The sequence below is a fragment of the Gorilla gorilla genome, chromosome 6 (assembly GCF_029281585.2).
Source record: "Gorilla gorilla gorilla isolate KB3781 chromosome 6, NHGRI_mGorGor1-v2.1_pri, whole genome shotgun sequence".
Classification (NCBI taxonomy): Eukaryota; Metazoa; Chordata; class Mammalia; order Primates; family Hominidae; genus Gorilla; species Gorilla gorilla.
In genome coordinates this window covers 120,432,444-120,456,591 of record NC_073230.2, presented here as the reverse complement: position 1 = coordinate 120,456,591, position 24,148 = coordinate 120,432,444, and the positions used below count along the sequence as shown (strand labels likewise).

General features: G+C 37.3%; 1 protein-coding gene across 11 annotated transcripts in view; it reads left to right on the top strand.

The window, feature by feature from the left end:
* The window catches only part of IMMP2L (inner mitochondrial membrane peptidase subunit 2), an 888,292-nt gene that overhangs the window by 62,662 nt on the left and 801,482 nt on the right, over window positions 1-24,148 (top strand). For all 11 annotated transcript variants that reach the window (XR_008667325.2, XR_008667324.2, XR_010134733.1 and 8 more), the window contains one exon: window positions 12,941-13,044. Coding sequence is in view for 6 of the 11 variants with exons in the window: in XM_031013153.3 (XP_030869013.1) it covers window positions 12,941-13,044 (104 nt within the window). In the remaining 5 variants the exon portion in view is untranslated. The remainder of the gene's footprint in view (window positions 1-12,940; window positions 13,045-24,148) is intronic.

The following is a 24,148-nucleotide window of genomic DNA, read 5'->3' as shown; positions in this document are numbered from 1 at the left end:
GGCGTCCCTTCCCCAGCCTCGCTGCCGCCTTGCATTTTGATCTCAGACTGCTGTGCTAGCAATCAGCGAGACTCCGTGGGCATAGGACCCTCTGAGCCATGTGCGGGATATAATCTTCTGGTATGCCGTTTTTTTAAGCCTGTTGGAAAAGCGCAGTATTAGGGTGGGAGTGACCCGATTTTCCAGGTGCCGTCTGTCACCTCTTTCTTTGACTAGGAAAGGGAACTCCCTGACCCCTTGTGCTTCCCGAGTGAGGCAATGCCTCACCGTGCTTCGGCTCGTGCCCGGTGCTCTGCACCCACTGTCCTGCACCCGCTGTCTGGCACTCCCTAGTGAGATGAACCCGGTACCTCAGATGGAAATGCAGAAATCATCTGTCTTCTGTGTCGCTCATGGTGGGAGCTGTAGACCGGAGCTGTTCCTATTTGGCCATCTTCGCTCCACCGGGCCTCCTTTTTAAAAAAGAGCCCAAAGCCCAGAGGGCAGAGCTAAGAGCCATGCAGACAATAAATTAGGGAACCATTCCAGAGAACAGAAAAGAGTCTTAATTAAAGGACATTCCTCTCCATGAGATGGGAGGCCTTGACAACACATGCTGCTGGATTTTAAGCTTTCTATGGACAAGTGACTTCTATGCTTTTTTCATTGCTTTTTAAAATCCATGGTTATCTTCTTTCTGTGTTTCCATTATATGTTTGGTGTTTGGGGAACAGATAATTTATCTTTTCACTTCATAAGTCTCTGATTTGAGATGAGCTGCACCCTAGAGTCCTCATCCATACTGGGACCTGGGACCTGATGCATATCATGAATTAACAGATATGAATCCTATTGCAAACATCTGAGGAGACCTTGGGGCTCTTAGGAAGGGTTACATGTATTTTGTATATGTGAGGGATATGATTCATTGGAGCTAGAGGGCAGAGTTTTGGTAGATTATTACATTGATATTCCCTGTCTACCCCATCCCCCATGAGTCATGCTCCTCGGTACTGAGCTCTATGTCGTCCTCTCCTACGCTGATTCCTGACTTGGCCATATGACTCCTTTTGGCTGGTGGAATATCAGCAAATACGCAAACAGAGGCTTGGTAGATGCTTACACGAGGGAGTTTTTGCTCCTGGAACACTGCTGCCTCCATGGCTGCAGCTGCCTGAGTGATCACAGCCAGACAAGCTGGCTAATTGCATAGCTAAGCACAGCCTAAATTGTGGAATCATGAACCAATAAATGATTTTTGTTTTAAGTTTTGGAGTGGTTTGTTTTGTAGCAGTAGATAAATGATATAAGGTATATATCCTTTTTTCCCCCTTTTTATCTGCCAGAATGCTTTTCAGTTCCTTTTGATAAGCTGTTTCCTATGCATTTGAGCTCCTTTTTTCTTATAGCTTTGATCAATGTAATTTAGGGTACCCAGGTACCAAAATTTCTATTGATACACATTTGTAGTGTTAGGATGCTGACAGGTTCTTTTTTATTTTTTTCCTTATAATGCAGCATCAGGTTCAACAATGAAGAACTAAAGGATCTAAAATCCATGGTATTATCTTCGCAGATTTGTTCACAGATATTATATAAGCCATGTGAATAGATTGCTACACCATTGTATATGTTGGGGCATTTGGCCTCTTTGGAGTTACATGCTTCTGAGGGAATCATGTAGCCTCCTAAAATCTTTGTTATTTGTTGAATCACTTCCTTTCTGTGCTACACACCTTACTATGACCTTTTTTTTTTTAAATAGGTTAGGAGACAGAAAAGTGGTTCTGAGCAAGAAAAACTTAGCAATGAATAGGAAAGCCTTATTCAGTTTTATGAGGAAGTTAAAGATTCCTCATGTATCTTGCTGGGGTTTTTCCGTGTAGCTGGCTTATTTTATATATAGCAGTCTGTCTTCAGGTTAATATGCAGATATGTTTATATACATTTTATATTTCATTGACTATATGTGGTCTATTTCTGATATGGTTAATTAGAACTATAAATTAGAATAGCTATCTCAAAACATGTTTTATTAGCTAGGAAACACTATATACATATTTAATGGTAGTATTTTATAATTAGTGCATTGAAACAGAAACTTTGCAGATTTGAACCTTGCAATCTAGTTGTAGCGACCTGAATTAAAGAGATGCTTAAATACTGAAGAGCTTGTTTAAAGAACACAAACTTTAAAAATATTAGTAATAAGAGGATATAAAAATCAGATGCTTTCCCCTTCAAAAACAATTCATTGCTTAGTGGTCACATTAATATAAAAGCACTGCATATTGATTGGCAAAAAACTTAGAAAACATAGAAAAATGTGGAAAATAAATTATTGATACCACCTTTCAGAATTATTTATTTTAAATATATTATTATATACTAATAGTTAAAAATTATTGAATGATCACTATGTTCAAGTCATTACAGTATTGACTTTATATATATTAGTTTATTTAATATCACCCACAACTGTATGATGAAGTTACTATTGTTAGCCCACTTAACAGGTGAAGAAATACAATCAGAGAGATGGGATAACTTACTGAACATTGCATAGATTTAAACCCAGCTTCTGACTTCAAAGGTGCATTTCTAAACCATTATAAGTTACTCTCTTTCTTTTCTGCACAATTTCCTTCTTTACTTTATTCTCTTAATGTTCTTCCCTTTTTTCCTCCGTCCCATCTTTCCTGAAATTGGATCATAGCAGTTTGTTTTTTCTATGTCGCATTTTTCACTTATTTTCCAGACATATCCAAATATATATTTTTCCACAATGTAATTTTTACAATCATTTTTTATATCCATAAAGTTTAACCATTGCTAAACCAAGGTTTAATCAGTTTCCTATTATTGGTATTGAGCTTGGCTCAGTTATTCACTTGATTTTAGCTAAAAGACTGAGAAGCTATTCACTATTGTAAATAATGTATGATGAATATCTTTGTATATGTTCCTTTGCACATATGTCCAATTAGTTTCTTAGGACATCTTTTTAAATGGGACATTTTCAAGTCTAAGGACAAGATCACTTTTAAGACTTTAAATATATTTTGGCAAATTACCTTGTTGATAGTTTATAAAGATTTTCATTCCTACAGGTAGTATGTGAGCGTGCCTGTGACACTTTGATGGGGCGTTCTATAGTAGAACATGCAGTTAAGATTAGGAGAATGAAAAATTAACAACCTAGTGTAATTCTGAATTAAATCAATATGTTATTTGTTCACTTTTATTTTATTAATGTAGTTTTACAGGCTTGCTTTTAAAAGAAAAATTAAGAAATTATATTATAATTAGATCTCACCGGAGAGACAGAATGAATAGGATATTTATCTGTCTATCTATCTATCTATGTATCTATCTATCTATCTATCTATCTATCTATCTATCTATCTATCTATGTATGTATCTATCTATGAGAGGGAATTTATTAGGGGAATTGGGTCATGTGATCATGGAGGCTAAGAAGTTTCATTATAGGCTATCTGCAAGCTGGAGGTCCAGGTAGCTTGGCTCAGTCCAAGTCTGAAGGCCTCAGAACCACAGAAGCTGATGGTATAACTCTCAGTCCAAGGCCAAGGGCCTGAGACCTGGGGGCTGCTGGTTCAAGTCCCAGAGTCTAAAAGTCAGAGGACCTGGAGTTCTAAGATTTGCAATAGAAAGAGAAGAAGGTTGTCCCAGCGTCAGGAGAGAGAGAGAGAGAGAATATGAGAATGTTTACCTTTCCTCTTCCTTGTTCTTGTATCCAAGCCCTCAACTAATTGCATGGTGCCTGCCCATGTTGGGTGAGGGTGGATCTTTCTTACTCAATCCAGTGCCTCAAAGGCCAATCTCTCCTGGAAACACTCCCTCACAGATATACCCAGAATAATGCTTTCTTAGCATTCTGGGTAGCCTTAATCTAGTCAAGTTGACACCTAAAATTAACCATCAGAAGGGGTATGGGTAATAAGTACCCATGATATAAAAGGAATGTTCCATTTCTAACTTACAGCTTTGTACAGACCTGGGTACATTATAGTCTATTTTATTATGCACACCTAGTGAGACAAATCTGAGAATTCTAGAAGCCATGCAAATTATGGAGACCCCTGAATAGCAAGGGAAGAAAGATGGCATTGTAGACCATATTGTCCACATTCTTTCAAAGGTGTGACATCTAATAATTCTGTAATCAGAATGTACATTTACTTTAACTGTACTTACTTCATGCTTCTTGGCCAGTGCTGCAGTGTTAAAAAGTCGAAATCAACAGTACTATTTCAGTTTCTTCTGTTATTGCCCCCGCCTCCACAGATATGTCTTCAAAGTAATGGTTCTTCAAAAGAAGTCTGAGGGCTACTGTTGGGTCCTTGTGGCTGCAGCTGGGCTCCATCTCACTTAAAAGCACAAAGTTTGATATTTACCTGTTGTAGATTGTATGTAGCCAGTGTGAGTGGTGCTTTTTATAAGCCTGAAAAGGTTGAAAGCATTGTACCCAAAGAAGTAAGGTCAAAACCAGGCTTTCTTTATATCCTGGAGGCAGTGAATCATAGGCTGTAGATTCTTTAAAATTAAAAAATGAATAAAAAATTTATAGTAGAAAGCCAGAATAATATCATTTATTGATTGATGGCTTCAGTGAAGTCTTACAAAGCAAGAAGTGTACTGTGACTGTGCTTAATTCTCTAGGAGAATTTTATTTTCGTAAACCGAAAGATAAATTCTTCCAAACCTGTCATATGATTTGAGGTTAGACACAAGCTGAGGATTTAGGATACCTTGACAATAATGTTTGTTTGTAGGACAAATAAAAATCCTTCAGCATAGTCTTTGATCAGAGAAAAGATTAAAGCCTAACTTTTGTGTTATGCTTGTTCCAAAAGCAGATTTGATAGATATTGGCTATTTCTAGCTTTAGCATAACTTACTAACATCTGTTGAACTATGCTGACTTATATTGTATTTCTTAGAGTGAACTATATAGTACTTAGGTCAGAGCAAAGCATACAAACTAAATATGTGTTCATTATAAAAAACAATTTGTGAGATACAACTGAGCCAGAGGAAAACAAGGTGTGGGGAGGGGTAAGCAGTAGGGAAGGAGAAAATGGAAATCATTTCATCAACCAGAGCTAAGAACTGTTAGATTTTTAAATGCATATGTTTTTATATATATCTGTATGTGTGTATATGTTTTAAAAATAAGAATGTAAAACATAACGGGTGTAAAATTCTTTAGGTATTTTATAGGTATTCATAACTAATTATGCACATTAAATGTTTTTGGATTAATTTATAGAGGCAGAACAATTAAGGCCCCAAATAAAAGCATCCTAACTTTACTTGCTTTAAAAAAGTGAGGAAACAATCAACAAAGAATTTAGAAATGAGGGGTAGAATTTTCTGCCTGAATACTTTCAGTTTACTATGTAAAATGAGAAATGTGCAGGGTAATATTTAAATGTTTAATTTTTCTTAAATCTTATGGAAAGGATACTGTACCTCATATTGTTTCCCTTTATTTTGTTGTTGTTGCCATCATCATTAGTGTCCTATTTGTTGACTGCTGCTCTGTTTCATGACTGTAATGTTTTGTAGACTGTCTCATTTAATTCTTGTAGCAACCCCATGAGACCAGTGTTCCTGCAGTCAGTCCCCATTTTATAGATGAGGAAATGAGACAGGTTAAATAATCTGTTTAAAGTAATATGGTTAATAAGAAATGGAGACAAGATTTGAACATAGTTTTCTGTGTTTAGGGCAAGGACTATTCAAAACACTTCTCCAAGTTTGATTTTTAACTTTAGTGGTCCATGGTAGAAGCAGAGAAATAGATGAGTGTGAGAATGCAAGTTGTTGAGAGAGACAGAGAGAGAATATTTACCTTTCCTCTTCCTTGTTGTTGTTTCCAAGCCCTCAACTAATTGTATGGTGCCTGCCCACCTTGGGTGAGGGTGGGTCTTTCTTACTCAGTCCAGAGCAGATGTTTGGCTTTTTTTGTTCTTTGTTAGTGTTTTTCCTTTTGCTACTGGAAATCACTGTGACTACTAGCAGGAATATCTGATACAATCAAATACTTGGAGATACGTGGAAACTCCTAGATTAAATATTCTCTGAGATTTCTTCAAAAACTTTATTATTTTAAGTTAGTTATATTTTGATGTAGTCTCTTGGAATCTAGGATTTAAATATTAACAATATAACAAGAAAATACAGATTCTGTGGCCATATCAAATTATTATTTATGACTTTTAATTTCTACTTGATGTGTTTAACTTCATCGTTTTGAAAAAATTGCTTGCTCTATTTTTTTTTTTGAGACGGAGTCTTGCTCTGTCGCCCCAGGCTGGAGTGCAGTGGCGTGGTCTCGGCTCACTGCAAGCCCCGCCTCCTGGGTTCACGCCATTCTCCTGCCTCAGCCTCCCGAGTAGCTGGGACTACAGGGGCCCACCACTACACCCGGCTAATTTTTTTGGCAGAGACGGAGTTTCACCGTGTTGAGCCAGGATGGTCTCGATCTCCTGACCTCATGATCTGCCTGCCTCGGCCTCCCAAAGTGCTGGGATTACAGGCGTGAACCACCATCACCGGCCACTGTTTTTTCTTTTTTTTTTTGAGAGGGAGTCTTGCTCTGTTGCCCAGGCTGGAGTGCAGTGGCGCGTTCTCCGCTCACTGCAAGCTCCGCCTCCCGGGTTCACGCCGTTCTCCTGCCTCAGCCTCCCTAGTAGCTGGGACTACAGGCGCCCGCCCCCACGCCTGGCTAATTTTTTTTTGCATTTTTGGTAGAGACAGGGTTTCACCGTGTTAGCCAGGATGGTCTGGATCTCCTGACCTCGTGATCCACCCACCTTGGCCTCCCAAAGTGCTGGGATTACAGGCGTGAGCCACTGCGCCCGGCCTCTTTTTTTTCTTTTTAATAAAGCTTTTGTTTTTAGTGAAGTACAGAAAACTGTGGTTCTTATAGTGCCATAGGAACAACTTCCCAATTAAGGAAGGTTTTTCTTTATGATGTTTTGTTGATATTCATAAGTGTTAGATTAATAAATAAACAAGATAGTTTATTGTGTTGTGATTACCATTATTTCATTATGAATAATAAAGCCCTATTCAACTATTTCTAACTCTTAAATTGCCTAACTTGATAAGACACAAAAAATTTATTGCTATACTTATCTAGAATATGTTTTCATTGAAAGAGATGTATACATTATTTAGATAATGTATATTCTAGAAACTATCTGATTTAAATATGCTTTTAAAAACCTTTAATCTTTTAGACTTTATAGAAATATTATTTTCCAATCACTGTTCTGGGATTAGGTGTACAAAAATGGCTAAGACATGGTTTCAGCAGTTGAGAAACTTACACCTGAGTGGAAGAGTCTTATCTGTAGGCAAATACCTATTAAGTACCTGCATTGCTATGGGAGCGCACATGAGGGAGTAGCTAATTTAAACTTGTGGAGGAAAGAAAAGGTAAAAGAAAACTCTATTGCTTCCTTTATAAAATCAAGCAATGTCATTCAGGTGTTGACTGTTGATTCTAATACTTACTTCACTATTGGAAGTTAGACTTGCTTCCTTCTGTTTTCTTCCCTTGCATAAATCTTTTGTTTATAATGCTTTACCTTTTGGTTCTAACAATTACAATTAGAAAACTTGGGCATTTGAGTGATTCTATAAGGGAAAGATGAAGTTAAAATTTGGGTCAGTGGGGATTTTTCTATCCCCATTGTTGGAACACCAAGATATAATTTTCCAATTTCCTTAAGGGAACTGCAGCATGTTTTTTATTTTTTTAAAAGGCTTTACAGAGGAGTCCCCATCAGATAAGGACTTTGACAAATGACTAGAAGTTTCCAAGTGGAGAAAAAACATTCTTGACAGAGGGGAAGTCTGATAATGAGGCATCCAAAGAGCGGGTTAGAAACTGGACCTGACTTATGAGTCTTCCAGTATGGGGCACAGGGTAAATGGTACTACTGTTAAATAAGGAGGGGAAGTATATTTGGGGGCTGGAGTGGGCTGGAATAGGATCTTTGTTTTGACCTTGTTAATTTTGGAGATCTTTGGAAATTCCACTAATTGATTTTTTTAATTCTTTCCACTAAAATGTGTTAATTACCTGCAAAGTGCCCGATCTCAAAAATATAGGCATAGGAAATAATTTATTCTCAAAACTTAGAAAAAAAAAGAGCTTATAGACTCTTGGAAAGAGAGACAAGGGAGCGATTATAATGCACATTTAAATATTATTATAGAAATAATCATAGGCTGTGATGGTGAACTTGGGATTTTTGATCTTATGAGTTGTGGTCACAAACTTCAAAAAAAACACCAGTAAAAGAGACCAGGGAGAACAGTCAGAAATAATTAAATCACCTTTTGTTCCTTCACTATTATGGCAAGAAAAAAGAAAAAAAAAACCGAATGCAGTGAAAGTACAATAGGAATATTTTCTCTTTATGGTCCAGAGCCCAGATGGTCTCCCTCCAGGTCACCTTTACTGTGTCAGTTATATAGGAAAAAGAATACAAAGAAATTAGGGAAGAGGACCTGTGGATACTGAGGTCAAAGACAGAGAGGAAGAGGGAGATAGAGAATTTGAATGAGAAATATGAATGAGATAGAGAGCGTACCCTTGTGAAAGCTCACCTTTTAATAATCTGACCCACTGTTGTGATGACAAAAGCTCCATTCCCCAGCACCATGGCTCAGTAAAGCCCTTTGGACTTATGCTACCATATCAACTCTTCCTCACTAGAGATAGAGACATAGGAGGAACCTGGGGGTAGAGAGTACAGACCTGCCTAAAATTAAAATTGTGATGTAGAAATATCAATAATAGAAGTTACTGAGAGGTAACTATGGGCCAAGAACTACCATAAGCACTTTAAATGAATGATCTTACCAAATAAGGTAGTGCAGTTCACTCTTGAACAACGAGGGGGTGAGGGACCCAACTCCCATGCAGTTAAAAATTTGCATATAACTTTTGACTGCCACACACCCCACAACTTAACTACTAATAGTCTGCTCCTGACCAGAAGCCTTACTGTTAACATAAACAGTGAGATTAACACATATTTTTATATGCTATATGTATTATATACTATATTTTTACAATAAAGTAAGATAGGGAAAAGAAAATGTTATTAAGAACATCATAAGAAAGAGAAAAAGATATTTCTGTTTCTTAAGTGGAAGAGGATCATCGTAGAGGATTTCATCCTCACTGTCTTCATATTGAGTAGGCTAAGGAGGAGGAGGAGAAAGAAGAGGAGTTAGTCTTACTGTCTCAGGGGTGGCAGATGTAGAAGAGGTGGGAAAGGGAAGCAGGAGAGGCAGGCACACTCAGTGTAACTTTTATTGAAAAAAATCTGCGTATTGTTGGACCCATGCAGTTCAAACCTGTGTTATTCAAGGGTCAACTATATTTGTAAAGCTGTTAAACAGTGTCTTGCACATGGTAAGCACTTAACATGTCTGGCTATTATTATTAGACCAGGACACATGGTAAGTACTTCGTAGGTATTGGCTATTATTATTTAATTTTTAATTAGATAATAGTTATTATTCATCACCATTTTCCTAGTAATGAATGGCATAATGAAGTTAAGTAACTTGCTGAAGATCATATAACTAGAAAGAAATGGAATCATTTCTAAGTTGGAGGTGAGAGAATGATTAGTGTAGATATAGCATGAGTTACATAATGATTGGTGCTTGAAATATGATGATACTAGAGAGGAAAGAAAACGTGCCAGAAGTAGAAGACATTATGATTTAAAAAAGATCCCTTTAGCTTGCTGACTGGTTGGATGAGAAGTAAGAAGACAACTAAGATTTTTAAACTGGTCGACTGGGAAAAGGGTGACCCGGATGTAAGAAAATAAGAAAGGGCTGGGCATGGTGGCTCCTACCTGTAATCTCAGCGCTTTGGATGATAAGGCAGGAGGATTGCTTGAGGTCAGGAGTTCAAGACCATCCTGGTCAACATAGCAAGACCCTCCCATCTCTAAAAAAAAAAAAAGGAAAAAAAAAAAACCGACTTAGCTGGATGTGGTGGTATGCACTTGTAGACCTGTAGTCCTAGCTACCTGGGAACTGGGAGACTGAGCCCAGGAGTTCAAGGCTACAGTGAACTATGATCATGCCGGTGCACTCCAGCCTAAGTGACAGAGCGAGACCCTCTTAAAAAAAAAAAAAAAAAAAAAAGAGGGCAGGCGTGGTGGCTCACGTGTGTAATGCCAGCACTTTAGGAGGCTGAGGCGGGCGGATCACGAGATCAGGAGTTCGAGACCAGCCTGGCCAATATGGTGAAACCCCGTCTCTACTAAAAATACAAAATTAGCTGGGCATAGTGGCGCACACCTGTAGTCGCAGCTCTACTCAGGAGGCTGAGGCAGAAGAGCAGAAGAGACTGTCTCAAAAAAAAAATTATTTGTTGAAATGATAACAAATTCCATTTTAATCCTGTTGAATTTTTTGTCAGGTAGTTAAGTGAAATGATTAGCAGGGAATTTAAGTTAGGGATTTAGGTATTATCACTAAAGGAGTTGGTGAAAGTTCTGAAAGTGTTTGAGATGTTCAAGGATAACCAGTATTTTTCAGCTGCAAAACCCTGGATCAAAAATAGTGTCAAGATAATAGCCTCCATGCAGAATTTTGACATATTTGTCAACTCTTGCTTTGTAGAAAATCTGCAAATAATCCCAGGAATCTTTAACAAAAGGCACGTCATTACTGCTCCAGGGACTGGCTGTTGCCCTGCGTTCACTGTTTTCCTTGCTTCTGCCCTGGTTGCTGTTGTTGTGTCTCCACTGGCTGCTGTCATCAGCCCCTCAGTGAAGGCGGAGAGGAAGCTTGGCACCTTTCCTGTCACCACAGAAATGGCCACTTCCCATGGTAGCATTATTGGAGAGTCAGAACTGAAATCAGCAAGAAAGGACAACCGCAGCAAAAAGTGGGCTGAAGCCAGGCGTGGTGGCTCACGCCTGTAATCCCAGCATTTTGGGAGGCCAAGGCGGGCAGATCACAAGGTCAGGAGATCGAGACCATCCTGGCTAACACGGTGAAACCCCGTCTCTACTAAAAATACAAAAAATTAGCCGGGTGTGGTGGCAGGCACCTCTAGTCCCAGCTACTCGGGAGGCTGAGGCAGGAGAATGGCATGAACCCGGGAGGCGGAGCTTGCAGTGAGCGGAGATTGTGCCACTGCACTCCAGCCTGGGCTACGGTGTGAGACTCCATCTCAAAAAAAAAAAAAAAACGAAGTGGATTGAGGACATGAATAGACAATTCTCAAGAGAAGATACACAAATGGCCAATAAGCATATGAAAAAATCTTCAACATCTTTAATTATCAGGGAAGTGCAAATCAAAACCACAATGCAATACTACCTCACTCCTGCAAGAATGGCCATAATCAAAAAATCAAAGAATAATAGATGTTGATGTGTATGTGGTGAAAAGGAAACACTTTTACGCTGTTGGTGGCAATGTAAACTAGTACAACCACTATGGAAAACAGCATCGAGGTTCCTTAAATAATTAAAGTCGATCTACCGTTTGATCCAGCAGTCCCTAGCAATACTAGGTATCTACCCAGAGGAAAATAAACTCATTATATGAAAAAATAACTCATATATGAAAAAGTGTACTTGCACGCACGTTTATAGCAGCACAATTTACAGTTGCAAAAATATGGAACCAGCCCAAATGCCTATCAATCAACGAGTGGATAAAGAAAATGTGGTGTGTATAAATATTACTCAGCCATAAAAAGGAATGAAATAATGTTATTCACAGCAATCTGAAAGGAATTGGAGACTATTAATCTAAGTGAAGTAAGTCATGAATGGAAAACCAGACATTGTATGTTCTCACTGATATGTGGGAGCTAAGCTATGAGGGCACAAAGGCATAAGAATGACACATTAGTCTTTGGGGACTTGGGGGAAAATGTGGGTGGTGGTGAGGGATAAAAGCCTACACACTGGGTACAGTGTACGCTGCTCGGGTGATGGGTGCACCAGAATCTCAGAAATCACTGCTGAAGAACTTAACTCATGTAACCGAACACTGCCTTTTCTTACAAAACCTATTGAAATAACAAATGAAAAAAAATTTTAAAAACAGTGAAAAGGCTATCTTAGCTTTTCTAATTATTTTGTCCCCCTGTTCTTGCCTCAAGCTTGTTATTCATTGGCTTTGTCTGTACCCCTGTCCAAATGACAGGTATGCTGGTTTCATAGTTCCCCACTCAAATTTTTGTGCCTGTATGGTTCCTGACCTTTAGAAAAATTCTTATACAAAATGTTTCTCAGTTCTTGATCCATTAAGCCTCAGGCACAGTTAGACTTCTCTGAATCCTAGGATGAAAGCCCCTTATTAGGCTCAAACTGGGACCAGGACCCTTAGGACATGTGCTCTTTTGAGAAAAGAGAGGTCAAAGTGGGAAATCCATACATTTTATAATGATAATCCTATCACATCTTTCTTTTGCCCCCTTCAGTTTTTCATATGACTGTGAAGATTTGTGGACATGACTGTGATTTGGGATTATTTCTTCTTTTCCCCAGATGGAACAATGATGTGTACTACTGTGGAATTAGATCCTATCTGGATATTTTGTTAGGAGGTTTGACTCACTTCTTCCTCATGTTTTTATATTATTCTTAAGGCTTTTCATACCTCTTTATTGGAGTTTACTAAAGATTTTAATGTCTAGCACACTTTCCTATCAAATAAGCATTGGTAATTTATTTTTTTCTGGTTCATCTGTGAAGAATCCCAGTGAGCCTTTTTGAAAACTCATCATTTGCAGTTACCTTAGAACAGCAATTTATAGAAAGGTACTGTATTAGAAATGTTTTATTTCAGTCCATTCGAGCTGTGAAGTGCAAGAACCATGAAGATTGAAAAATACAAATGATAGATGTGTCTCTTTCTCCTTATTTTCTAGCCTTCTTTGAATCCTGGGGGGAGCCAGTCATCTGATGTGGTGCTTTTGAACCACTGGAAAGTGAGGAATTTTGAAGTACACCGTGGTGACATTGTATCATTGGTGTAAGTAACTCAGAAGCATACTATATTTGTATATAAAATTATTTATACTTACGCTGATTTAACTGGTAATCCACTGTTAATATCATATTGCCAATTATTAAATTGAATACATGTTAAATATAATGCATTTAAAAAAATCAATTTTGCAGTGTAACAATGCTATAAAAAGAATTTTTTGCATTTAAAATATGTTAGTTGACTAACATTTGGATTTGGTGAAATGTATTTAATGAAATGTTGATTAGAAATTATTAAAAATACATGCATTTGGTATTACTTTGGAATATTTTGAAATTTTGCATCTTGGTAAGCAACTTTTTTGTTACCCCAATGTTTTCTTGGTTTGTATGATTAAAAAGTATTCCTAGAAGGTGATAATTATGACATAAAAATCATTGACATTTATGTACATCAGGAGTTTAACTGAAAAAGGAAGTTTGAAAGACTAGTACAGGATGCTTCTGTTTGGGGCCAAAAGGTGGCACTCTTTCACTGTTATAATATGATGACTGGTCAGGATCAAAAATTTCATTCCAGTCTTAATGTAGAAAAGGAATGTCAAAGTGTGCATAACTGACACAATGATATAATACATAGTCCTAGGACAGGCTTAAATGGTTTGGAGATTTTTGTTTGTTTGCTTTAAAAGTAAATTTACACTAGGAAGACTGTAGCCAAACTTGTCTAATTTCTTCTGGTTTCAAATACTTATAAAAATGTTGTAGTATGATTCCCTGTTATGCCAGTTAGGGGTAGCAATTAAGGTAGCAGTGTTACTGCCATTTGATATGGAGACAGTTAAAAACCTGCTACTGGGTAAATACTTTTCCCATTTATATTTCTGATTCTTGAACTGGAAGGATTTTTTTCTTGTTGGATGGTAATTTATAATTGGTAGAAGCAAGACATCATCTGCTTATTTGTACTTACCTTTGGCTAGTGCTTTGTGGAAATAGATATTCTATAAATGTGTTTCTTTCAGACTATTCTACCAGTATTCATTTGAAAACATATTAACCAAATCTGGTTAGTGACTAATGAAATAAATTCAAGTGGAGTTTTTTATGGCAGACATCCAAGGAGGGGGATTAAATGCTTCTCAGGTTTTGAGTGCTTTTAAAAATATTAACCTGCTCTTTGAAGTGTACTTTTATTTTGTCATTCAGAGTACTATTTTTGCAACCTCCTAAACAACCTTTTCCATGCTGGGTTAGCCTGTCATATGCTTATTATTCTTTTGCCTTTGGTTTGACAAGGTTATATCCTCACTTAGTTGGTGATGGAAAGGATACCCACCCAAGTGAAAGAGGTCACACTATACACAGACAATTGTGCAGTATTTTTTTTTTCCCGTGAGAAACATGCTGACTATCTCTAACCAAGTGGACTTAAATAGATAATTGAAAAATAAAACAGGGCTGCTTGATATTCAGGGTTGCATGGGTCCATAAAAGTATCCTACCATATCATGGAGTATATTAAAAAGAGCACACTACTGTTTTATATAAATATTCATAGTGATTGATATTTATTATATACATTAACTTCAAAAATATTCTATTCAAATTGGGATTGATATATAAATTATAGCTATTCCAGTTGAACTGTGTTTTTTTTTTTTTTTTTTTTTGAGACAGAGTCTCGCTCTGTTGCCCAGGCTGGAGTGCAGTGGCGGGATCTCGGCTCACTGCAAGCCCCGCCTCCTGGGTTCAGGCCATTCTCCTGCCTCGGCCTCCCGAGTAGTTGGGACTACAGGCACCTGCCACCACGCCCAGCTAATTTTTTGTATTTTTAGTAGAGACGGGTTTCACCGTGTTAGCCACGATGGTCTTGATCTCCTGACCTCATAATCTATCCACCTCGGCCTCCCAAAGTGCTGGGATTACAGGCGTGAGCCACTGCGCCCGGCCTGAACTGTGTTTTTAATGACTCAGTTATGTGCTATATCTTTGTCAAGTACAAATAACACAAACTTTCATGTGCTTGTTCTTAGGAGGAGCCATTTACATAAGAGTGCTTAGTTACTAGTACTATATATTTAACAACAGATGATCGTGAAGCAATATTGTTGCTTTGAGAAAGAAACAAAAAATCTGATGCTAAATTCTTCTTTAGCATTATTTAAAGTTTTTTTTTAGGTCAGGGCCAGGTGGCTCAGGCCTGTAATCCTGGCACTTTGGGAGGGCAAGGTATGTGGATCCCTTAAGCCCAGGAGTTTGAGACCAGCCTGGGCAACACGGTGAAACCCTGTCTCTACAAAAAATACAAAAATTAGCCGGGTTTGGTGATGCGTGCCTGTAGTTCTTAGCTACCTGGGAGGCTGAGGTAGGAAGATCGATTGAGCCTGGGAGGTCGAGGCTGCAGTAATCTGTGATTGTGCCACTGCACTCCAGCCTGGGTGACAGTGAGACCCTGCCTAATAAAAAGTATCTTTTTAGTCTTATGATGAAACATGCTTTCTAGACCATATCCATGTATTTTCATACAATTTAGAAACTGCTTCATTTTAGAAGATTGATGTTGGTTTGATTGCAGTTCATAATATACATTTAATTTATATCAAATATTGAATATTTGCTTTTCTTACACAATGCATCAGTTTGTTTTTAACATAGATGATAATTTTTGTTACTACATTGGAACATCCTATTTATTTAAGAAATGTGTGACACATACAGAAGTGTATATTAAAATGTTCGATTTAAAGCTGATGATAAAATGCACTTCGTAATTTTGTTTAGAAATTGATATTAACAGTATACTTCATTGATAAATAAGTAATCTTTGAAAACAAACCAGTATAACCTTTATATTAAAAAAATCTTGAGACAATGTATTCAGAATGTGTGGTAATACACCATTTCTACTATAATATTATGTATGCTTTTCTGGAAAATTTGCAGTTTCCAAATTCTTACTTAAATCAGTAGGGCTTATTCAACTTTATAACCAGAGCACTGATGAAAACAATAACAATGTCAATAAAAATACTAACACAGTTTAAAAGACATGAAGTTTCTAATAATTAAACTGCAGTAAAAGTAGTATTTTACTTAAAACATAAAAGGTGAAGATAGCTTGGTGGTAGGTGGTATAAGGAAGGGTTGAGGCTGTCTGTGGATACAAGGGCAGAAAGACATTACCATTACAAGTCATAAATAGAGAAAAGCTTGTAAGCTTTGTACAAAATGTACTGATACCAGAGTTGTATGCTCTCCTCATTGTTTTGTGTTACTTTGTTTTATTTATTTAGTTATTTATAAACAAAGATCAGGGTTAACTTTGCAGTAGCACTTCTAAGAGAAAGGCTGAATGTATAATACTGATTCCTTCCTGGCTTGCTGCCATTAGTATACGTAGCCTTCAGTTGCCTGGACTAATAAGGCAAAACATTAATCATCTGGGAAAAAAATTACATATGAACCAATGTAACTTCTGCATTACACTGAAATCTTTTCTCCACTTACCAATTGTCTATGTTAATTCATGTTACAGAAACACATATATAGCAAAGCAGACTGTCCTTTCTATTGCAAGGGGTTTTGTTCAGAGTTGGTTGACCAGTGTTGTTTCCTAAAGCATGGGAGATCTGGCAGAGGGAGGTGGGTGCATATTATTTTTTGCATATCTTTCTTATTTTTCACTGTCTCTTTCTGTAAAAAGTTGGTCACAGTGGAGTTATTGTTTAAGTATGTTATTCAGTAGCTACATTTATTTAATAACATTATTGGTTGCACAAAATATAATTTGCTGTCATCAAGTCCTCACTATAGTATATGTAGGTGGCATCATACTCTCTTAGTGATTTACAAACTCATAGTGGTGATTAAGGTGAATTTTCTATACCTTGGAATTGACTTTTCGTTAACCTGTGTGATGGCCTTCCTGGCTTAACATAAGTTGCACTATTTCACAATAATATATCACTTAACAAGTCCGTCGGGACAGAGGTTCTTTCATAATAAAGTCCTAAATAATCACATTTAAAAGTGTTTTAACTTTATTTTACTTTTATTTGTTTTGAAGAAAAGTTGCAAAAATAGTATAGAGAGTTCCCACAAATCCCCTAATATTAACATTATATAGAACCGTAGTTCCAGTATTGAAACCAGGAAATTGACATCAGTAGAATATTATTAGATCTAATCTTATTAGACGAATAGGTCTAGACCTTATTCAAATTTCACCTGTTTTCCCACTAATGTCCTTTTTTTGGGCCAAGATCCTACTCAAGATCCCATATTTTCATTTTTTATTTTTTATGTCTGTTTAGTCACCTTCAGTATATGCCAGTTCCTTGATCTTTGTCTTTTATGCCATTGACACTTTTGAAAGGTACTGTCCAGTTATTTTGCAGAATGCTGCTCAGCCTCTTTAATGTTTGATGCCAGACTCTCTTTCAATAGAGAAGCACTAATGTTAATGGCAGTTGCTGAGGCTGAGGAAGCTGCAGCAGTGAGAACCCCTGAATAAAGGAGAAACTCTGTCTGACTAGGCAGTAGGGCCAGCTGGGGAGGTGGATACCACAGGGGCAGAGAAGAAAGAGATGGTAGGATTTCTCTTTCAGGCATGGGTTTTTTTTTTTAGTTTCTTGGAACCACATACTTGGGTCATGACTACAAGGGTTCAGGGGTTCTAGAAATAAGTCTACCGAGTCAAATTTATAGCTGCTAGGAAGCAAAGAAGGAGAGCTGTGTGAGTGGGAGAAATGGCCACAGTTTATAGAGAGCTAGAAAGGAAGGACGAAGGGGAGCTTCCTTTCTCTTCCTTTCCTCTTAATCTGGATCACAGATTTCACTGTATTGAGCCAGTGTTCAGTTCTATAGTAGAAGGTTGGTGTGAGGGAATTCTCATTGAATGAGCATGCCTGTAAGTAAGCATTGTACTAAGTGCTTTGAATATGCTGTTTTTATTTAATTCTCACAATATCTGGAGATAGTAATTTTTAACATAATGAAACAGATTTACAGCAAGTGCATGACAAGTAAAAAGCAGGGCCAGAATTTGAATCCACATTCATTTGACTCTAAGCCTGTACTGTCTAATATAGCAAGCACCTATGGTTACTGAACACTTGAAATGTGGTGATTGCTGCTTGTTAAAATCATAATAATTTGGATATATTCATGCAAATAAATATATTACTAAAATGCTACCTGTTTCTTTTTCCTCTTTTTCTTCTAGTTTTATTTTATGAGATTGGGTCTTGGTATGCTGCCCATGCTGGGCATGAACTCCTGGGCCTAAGTGATCCTCCTGCCTCAGCCTCCTGAGTGGCTGGGACTACAGGCATAAGCAGTGCATCTGGCTGATTCTTCCTTTTTAAATATGCCTAGTAGAAAATGTAAAATTACACATGTGACATACATTTTATTTCTATTTGATAACACTACGTATAAATCTTTTCCCATTGTACACTGCTGTATCCCTGGAGTATGTCTGAAGTGAACTAAGATAAAATCCCAAAGTCTGAGATGGAAAACACTAAGGTAGTTCCTATGAAGCAAAGGTAGACTTCTAAAGATAGGTAAACACCTGGTGTTGGTGAGAGTGTTGGAGTGATCAAGTCCAAAGGCAGAGAGAAAAAGACACATAATCTATGGAGAAAAAAAAAAAACATAATATTTTTAAAGTGTTTATTGACTGCTTATTTTTTTGTTAGCCACTGGGTTAGGAGTTCTAACTTCACTTTTATTTGATTCTTATTAAGAAAAACCAGTAAAGTAGGTATTGTTATCCCCGGTTTTATAGATGAGAACACTAAAGCATAGAGAGGCTAAATAACCTGCTTAAGGACATAGTAAATATTAATAAGTGGCAGAGCAAAGGCTTGAAGTGCCTCACATCAAAGCTGTGTCTTAACCATCATCCTATAATGTCTCCATATAATGTGGTACGATGCTATGGTTGAATAACATTGATTCTCACCAAAGAAGTCATTCTGGCCCTGGTATGTCTACATCTCTTATTTTACTCCCATTTCTGTAGTCGAATTTCTGGTACAGTGGTTCCTGAAATACATAGCAGTCTCTTCATTAATAGCAATATTACTGTATTATGAACATATAGTGTGCATACAGTTTCAACAGCTGGTTTTTGTCATGCTAAACTAATTGCCACTTTCTGATAGATGGCCAGTGTGGTGGCTGCTTCTCTATCGATAAGTATGAACAAAGAGTCATAAAGATTTGAGCAAGGGAAATAGATGAAATAGAATAGAGCATTTGAAAAAAGAAAAACGAAAGGTGCTTTGTGTCTTGAGTGCTTGTAAATCTTGAAAGGTTCCTTGAGCAACCAAGGAAATTAATTGGAACCTGCTAAAAATGGAATTTCATGTTTTGGCCACAGTAATAATAATACTGAATAATGACCCATAATTGTATTAAAAGCCAGTTATCAATTGAGCTGGGAAAATATAATTGTGTATACTTATCTGTTCTATCTGTACTCATTCCCAATTTTTAAAATCTATGGCCAAACATTTTTCTGAGTTTGTAGTTAATATAGTACATTTAGGAACCAAATGTAGAAAGACCATGACTTTTATGAAAGATTCTTTAGGGAGGATGAAGTACCTAGGTTTCTAGTTTTTTTTTTTTTTTTGACAGTAAAATGCTGGGGAGGGAAATCCTGTGTTGCAGTTTATTTTTGGTACTTTAAATTATCCATAGTAATTTGCAGTCATTACTAAGTATATGTACAAGTGACATTTTTAAAATAAATAAAATGAGATAGTATAGGTATTATTATTCTTATTATTTGATATAGATTAAACTGATTTTTAAATGCTGTTCCTAGCCATACAAAAAGTTGATATCCTTGGCCGGGAACAGTGGCTCATGCCTGTAATCTCAGCACTTTGGGAGGCTGAGGCGGGTGGATCACGAGGTCAGGAGATCGAGACCATCCTGGCTATGGTGAAACCCCGTCTCTACTAAAAATACAAAAAATTAGCCGGGCGTGGTGGCAGGCGCCTGTAGTCCCAGCTACTCGGCAGGCTGAGGCAGGAGAATGGCATGAACCTGGGAGGCGGAGCTTGCAGTGAGCCGAGATTGCGCCACTGCACTCCAGCCTGGGCAACAAAGTGAGACTCCATCTCAAAAAAAAAAAAAAGTTGGTATCCTTAAGACAGTCCTTAACAGCAATTTATTTTTTAAAGTAGGATAAACTGCCTTCACAATGCTTATACACTTAATTATGTAATAAGACATTTTCTTAGTTCAGAGACAAATTACATCTTAGAAATGTTTAATAAATTTCAATTTTGAATTACTGAGATTTTGTGTTAATGTAACCATAGGAGTTATACATAGCTTCTGCTCATCCTGTTTTATAAATTTTATATCCTTTGAGAGGTAACTATAAGTTTTCAAAGAACAAAATTATACAGGCAACATTCTATTAAATACTAGTGCTTATGTTTATAAATGTTTTCATTTTTACTCTGAAATAATCTAGTCTCTGAGAATGCTGTTTCTTATATTTAAAAAAATGAGTAAGTACAAGACGGCATTTACAAAGGACCTCCCAAATACACGTTAAATATTATATGTAAGTAGTCAGATTTAGCTATTGAGGAGAAGCATTTTGAATGTAAGTTTACATAATAATTACAACAAAATTAATTAGGATATTAGAGTAGTGAACAGTTTAGGTTTCAAGCAGGAAATAGAACACAAGGCAAATCAACCGTCATGTAAGTGTGTCAACTTATCTTAAATACTTTTGGAATTAATAAGATATAGAGGCATACATAAAGATAGGCCACAGATCAGTCAGTGGCTGATTTCTATTTCTGGCTGTAAATGGACTAGTTTATTTCAAACTAAGGCCTACACTGTGAATAATGAAAAAACTGGATTAGAAAAATATATATATCTAAAGGCATTGGAGCACTACCAAGAGCTAAAGATCTAAGAATGAAAGGAAACACACTGAAGTGAGCCCTGTATTTGGTGTCATTTTTCACCTTGGGTTCTGTCAATTTGCAAGCAACACAGGCCAAGCTGAGAAACCAAGCAGCAATAGCTAAGATGGTGACAGGATGAGCAGAACTTTTGGCAGTTTCACAGTGCCTGCAAGCTAAAATTCAGGAAGGAGGAAGAAGGACCCTGGTAAAACACTCTAAGCTTTTCATTGGGATCCTTGTGGGGCTATATCCTAGGAGTTAGGAAGAACTATAAATAGGCCACTACTTACAAAAATCAAAATGTATTCTTTGATAAACCCAATCTTGATTTTAAGGTGGTCTGCCTTTACTTCAACTGTCTGTCATTGCTGGAAGCAAGAGACATCATGCAGAGTTTCTATAATTTTTTTATACACAACACTTGGCATTTAATAAAAAATTATACCATGCATATTAGAAGCCAGGACCAAGAAAAACAATATAAAACAAGAAAGGATAGAAACAGTCTCACAGTAATCTAGATATTGGAATGATTAGACATGGACTATTAAATAACTGTAATTGGCCAGGTGTGGTGACTCATGTCTGTAATCCTAGCACTTTGGGAGGCCGAGGTGGGAGGATCACTTGAGCTCAGGAGTTTGAGACCAGCCTGGGTGACATAGCAAGACTTCCCTGGTCTCTACTTAACCAAAAACAAACAAACAAACAAACAAACAAACAAAAGCTGGGCATGGTGTTGCAGGCCTGTAGTCTCAGCTACTACAGAGGCTGAGATGGGAGGAAGGATAATGTGAGCCTGGGAGATCATGGCTGCAGTGAGCTGTGGTCTCACCACTGCATTCCAGTCTGGGTGACAGAGTAAGACCCTCTCTCCAAAAACAGAAAAAAATTATGATCAATATTTTTTAAAGTGATGAAAAGGTGGATAATTTCAGCACAGAATAAGAATCCATAAAAATAATTTAAAGAAATTCTAGAAATAAAAACTGTGACTGAAATAAAGAACTCAATAGATTAGTTTATTAGAAAATTAGACAGCTGAGGAAAGAATTAGTGAACTGGATGATGGGTCAATTAGAAAATATATAGAATAGTGCATGGGGGGAATAAAAGAATGGAACACACAATCAATAGTGTAAATAGTATAATAGTGAAAAAGGCTGACTACCATCTAATTGGAGTCCCAGGAGAATAGGAGAGTAGGAATTGAGGAAGAAGCATTATCTTAATAGATTCAGGCCGAGAGTTTTCTAAAATCAATGAAAGACATCAATCCACAGAATGAAAAAGCACTATTGGAATAAATACAATGAAAGCACATTTAGGGCACATGGCAGTCAAACCACTGAAAACCAAAGAAGATAAAAGTCTATTTTTTTTTGAGGCAGAATTTCACTCTTGTTGCCCAGGCTGGAGTGCAATAGCATGATCTTGGCTCACCACAACCTCCACCTCCAGCGTTCAAGCAATTCTCATGCCTCAGCCTCCCGAGTAGCTGGGATTATAGGCATGCACCACCACACTTGGTTAATTTTTTATTTTTAGTAGAGATGGGGTTTCTCTATGTTGGTCAGGCTGGTCTTGAACTCCTGCCTGCAGAGGTGATCTGCCTGCCTCGGCCTCCCATAGTGCTGAGATTACACGCATGAGCCACTGTGTCCGGCCGATAAAAGTCTTAAAAGGAAAAAAGACATTTCCTTCAAAGAAGCAAAAATATAGCCTACTTGTCGACTGATGGAAGACAGGAGATAACTGAATGACATCTCTATAAAGTGGTAAAACGAAAAAAAATGTCAATCTAGAATGTTGTACCTGTTGGAAATATTCTTAAAAAATGAAAGAGAAATGCATTCTTTTTCAGACAAACAAGCCCCTGGCACATGCTTAATTGTTCTATTGGACTTCATGTACAAAACAAATTCAAAGGGTTAAGAATTTCAAGTTGGTAGCTTCAGAGCATTAAGCCCCAAATGTGGGGTCCCTTCTGAGCCCAGGATTATGTGTGACTGCACTGGTCGCATTGCCATGAAGCCAGCCCTGGTGGTTGGTAGAGGGGTGGGCACTGGACCTAAGCAGGGCCAATCAGAGCCATTCCTGGAAATGGGTATATAAATATTAGGAATGCAAAGTTATTTATTTTGTTAGAGTTTGAACAACATGATCTGTAGAAAACCAGTCACATTTCCTTAAGGATACGTCAATAAATATGAGCTAAATGTAATAACTAGAACTTTGGTTTCCAAGCAGATTCCATGCTCTAATTCCTGGATAGTGAATATAATAAGATGATATATCCATGAATAAGTTACTTTACATTGCCAAAGGGACAGATGTAAATAAGGCTACTAATCAGTTGACCTTAAAATAAAGATTATCCTGGATTATCCATGTAGGTCCAGTGTAATCACATGAGCCCTTAGAAACAGGCAGAAGTAGTAGTTAGGGAAGTGCAGCATATAAAGTGAGAGATCCAAAGGACAAGAAGGATGCAACACATTGTTACAGCCTTTGAAGATTCAGGGGCCATGGGCAGAGGAAAGCAGGCTGCCTCTAGAAGCTAAGAATAACCTTCAATCAAAGATCAGCAAGGAAACAAGTACCTCGGTCTTACAACTACACAGAATTTTGCCAACAACTTAATGAGCCTGGAAATAGATTATCCTGGGATTTCTATAGAAGGACCTAGTCCCACTGACACCTTGATTTTGGCCTTGAAAGATCTTAAGAAGAGGATCTAGCCAAACCTACTAGGCTTCTGTCTTTGAGAGCTGTTAGATAATAAACAAATGTTATTTTAAACCGCCAAATTTGCTGTAATTTGTTACAGTGCCAATAGAAAATCATCTTAAGCAATAAAAAATACAAACAGTTCTAAAACCACCTTTACTATGTACAAGGAAATGTACTTTTACAAAAGATTATTAAGTGTTTGAAAACACCGATTTTATTTACATAATTGACTAATTTAAAAAGTATTATTTTCTTTTCTGTGAAACAAATCTGAAAGCCTCTATTTGCCAGTTCTTCAGTGCAAGACTATGGGACTAGGCTTTGGGAGATCTTGTTTCTACTTTGATTTGCATCATTTTTAATTGGCTGGGTGACCCTGGACAGGTTACTTTAACTGTTCCTTGGATCAATTGCATCATCTGCAGAATAAGAGGTACAGACTAATTGATCTTTAAGGTCTCT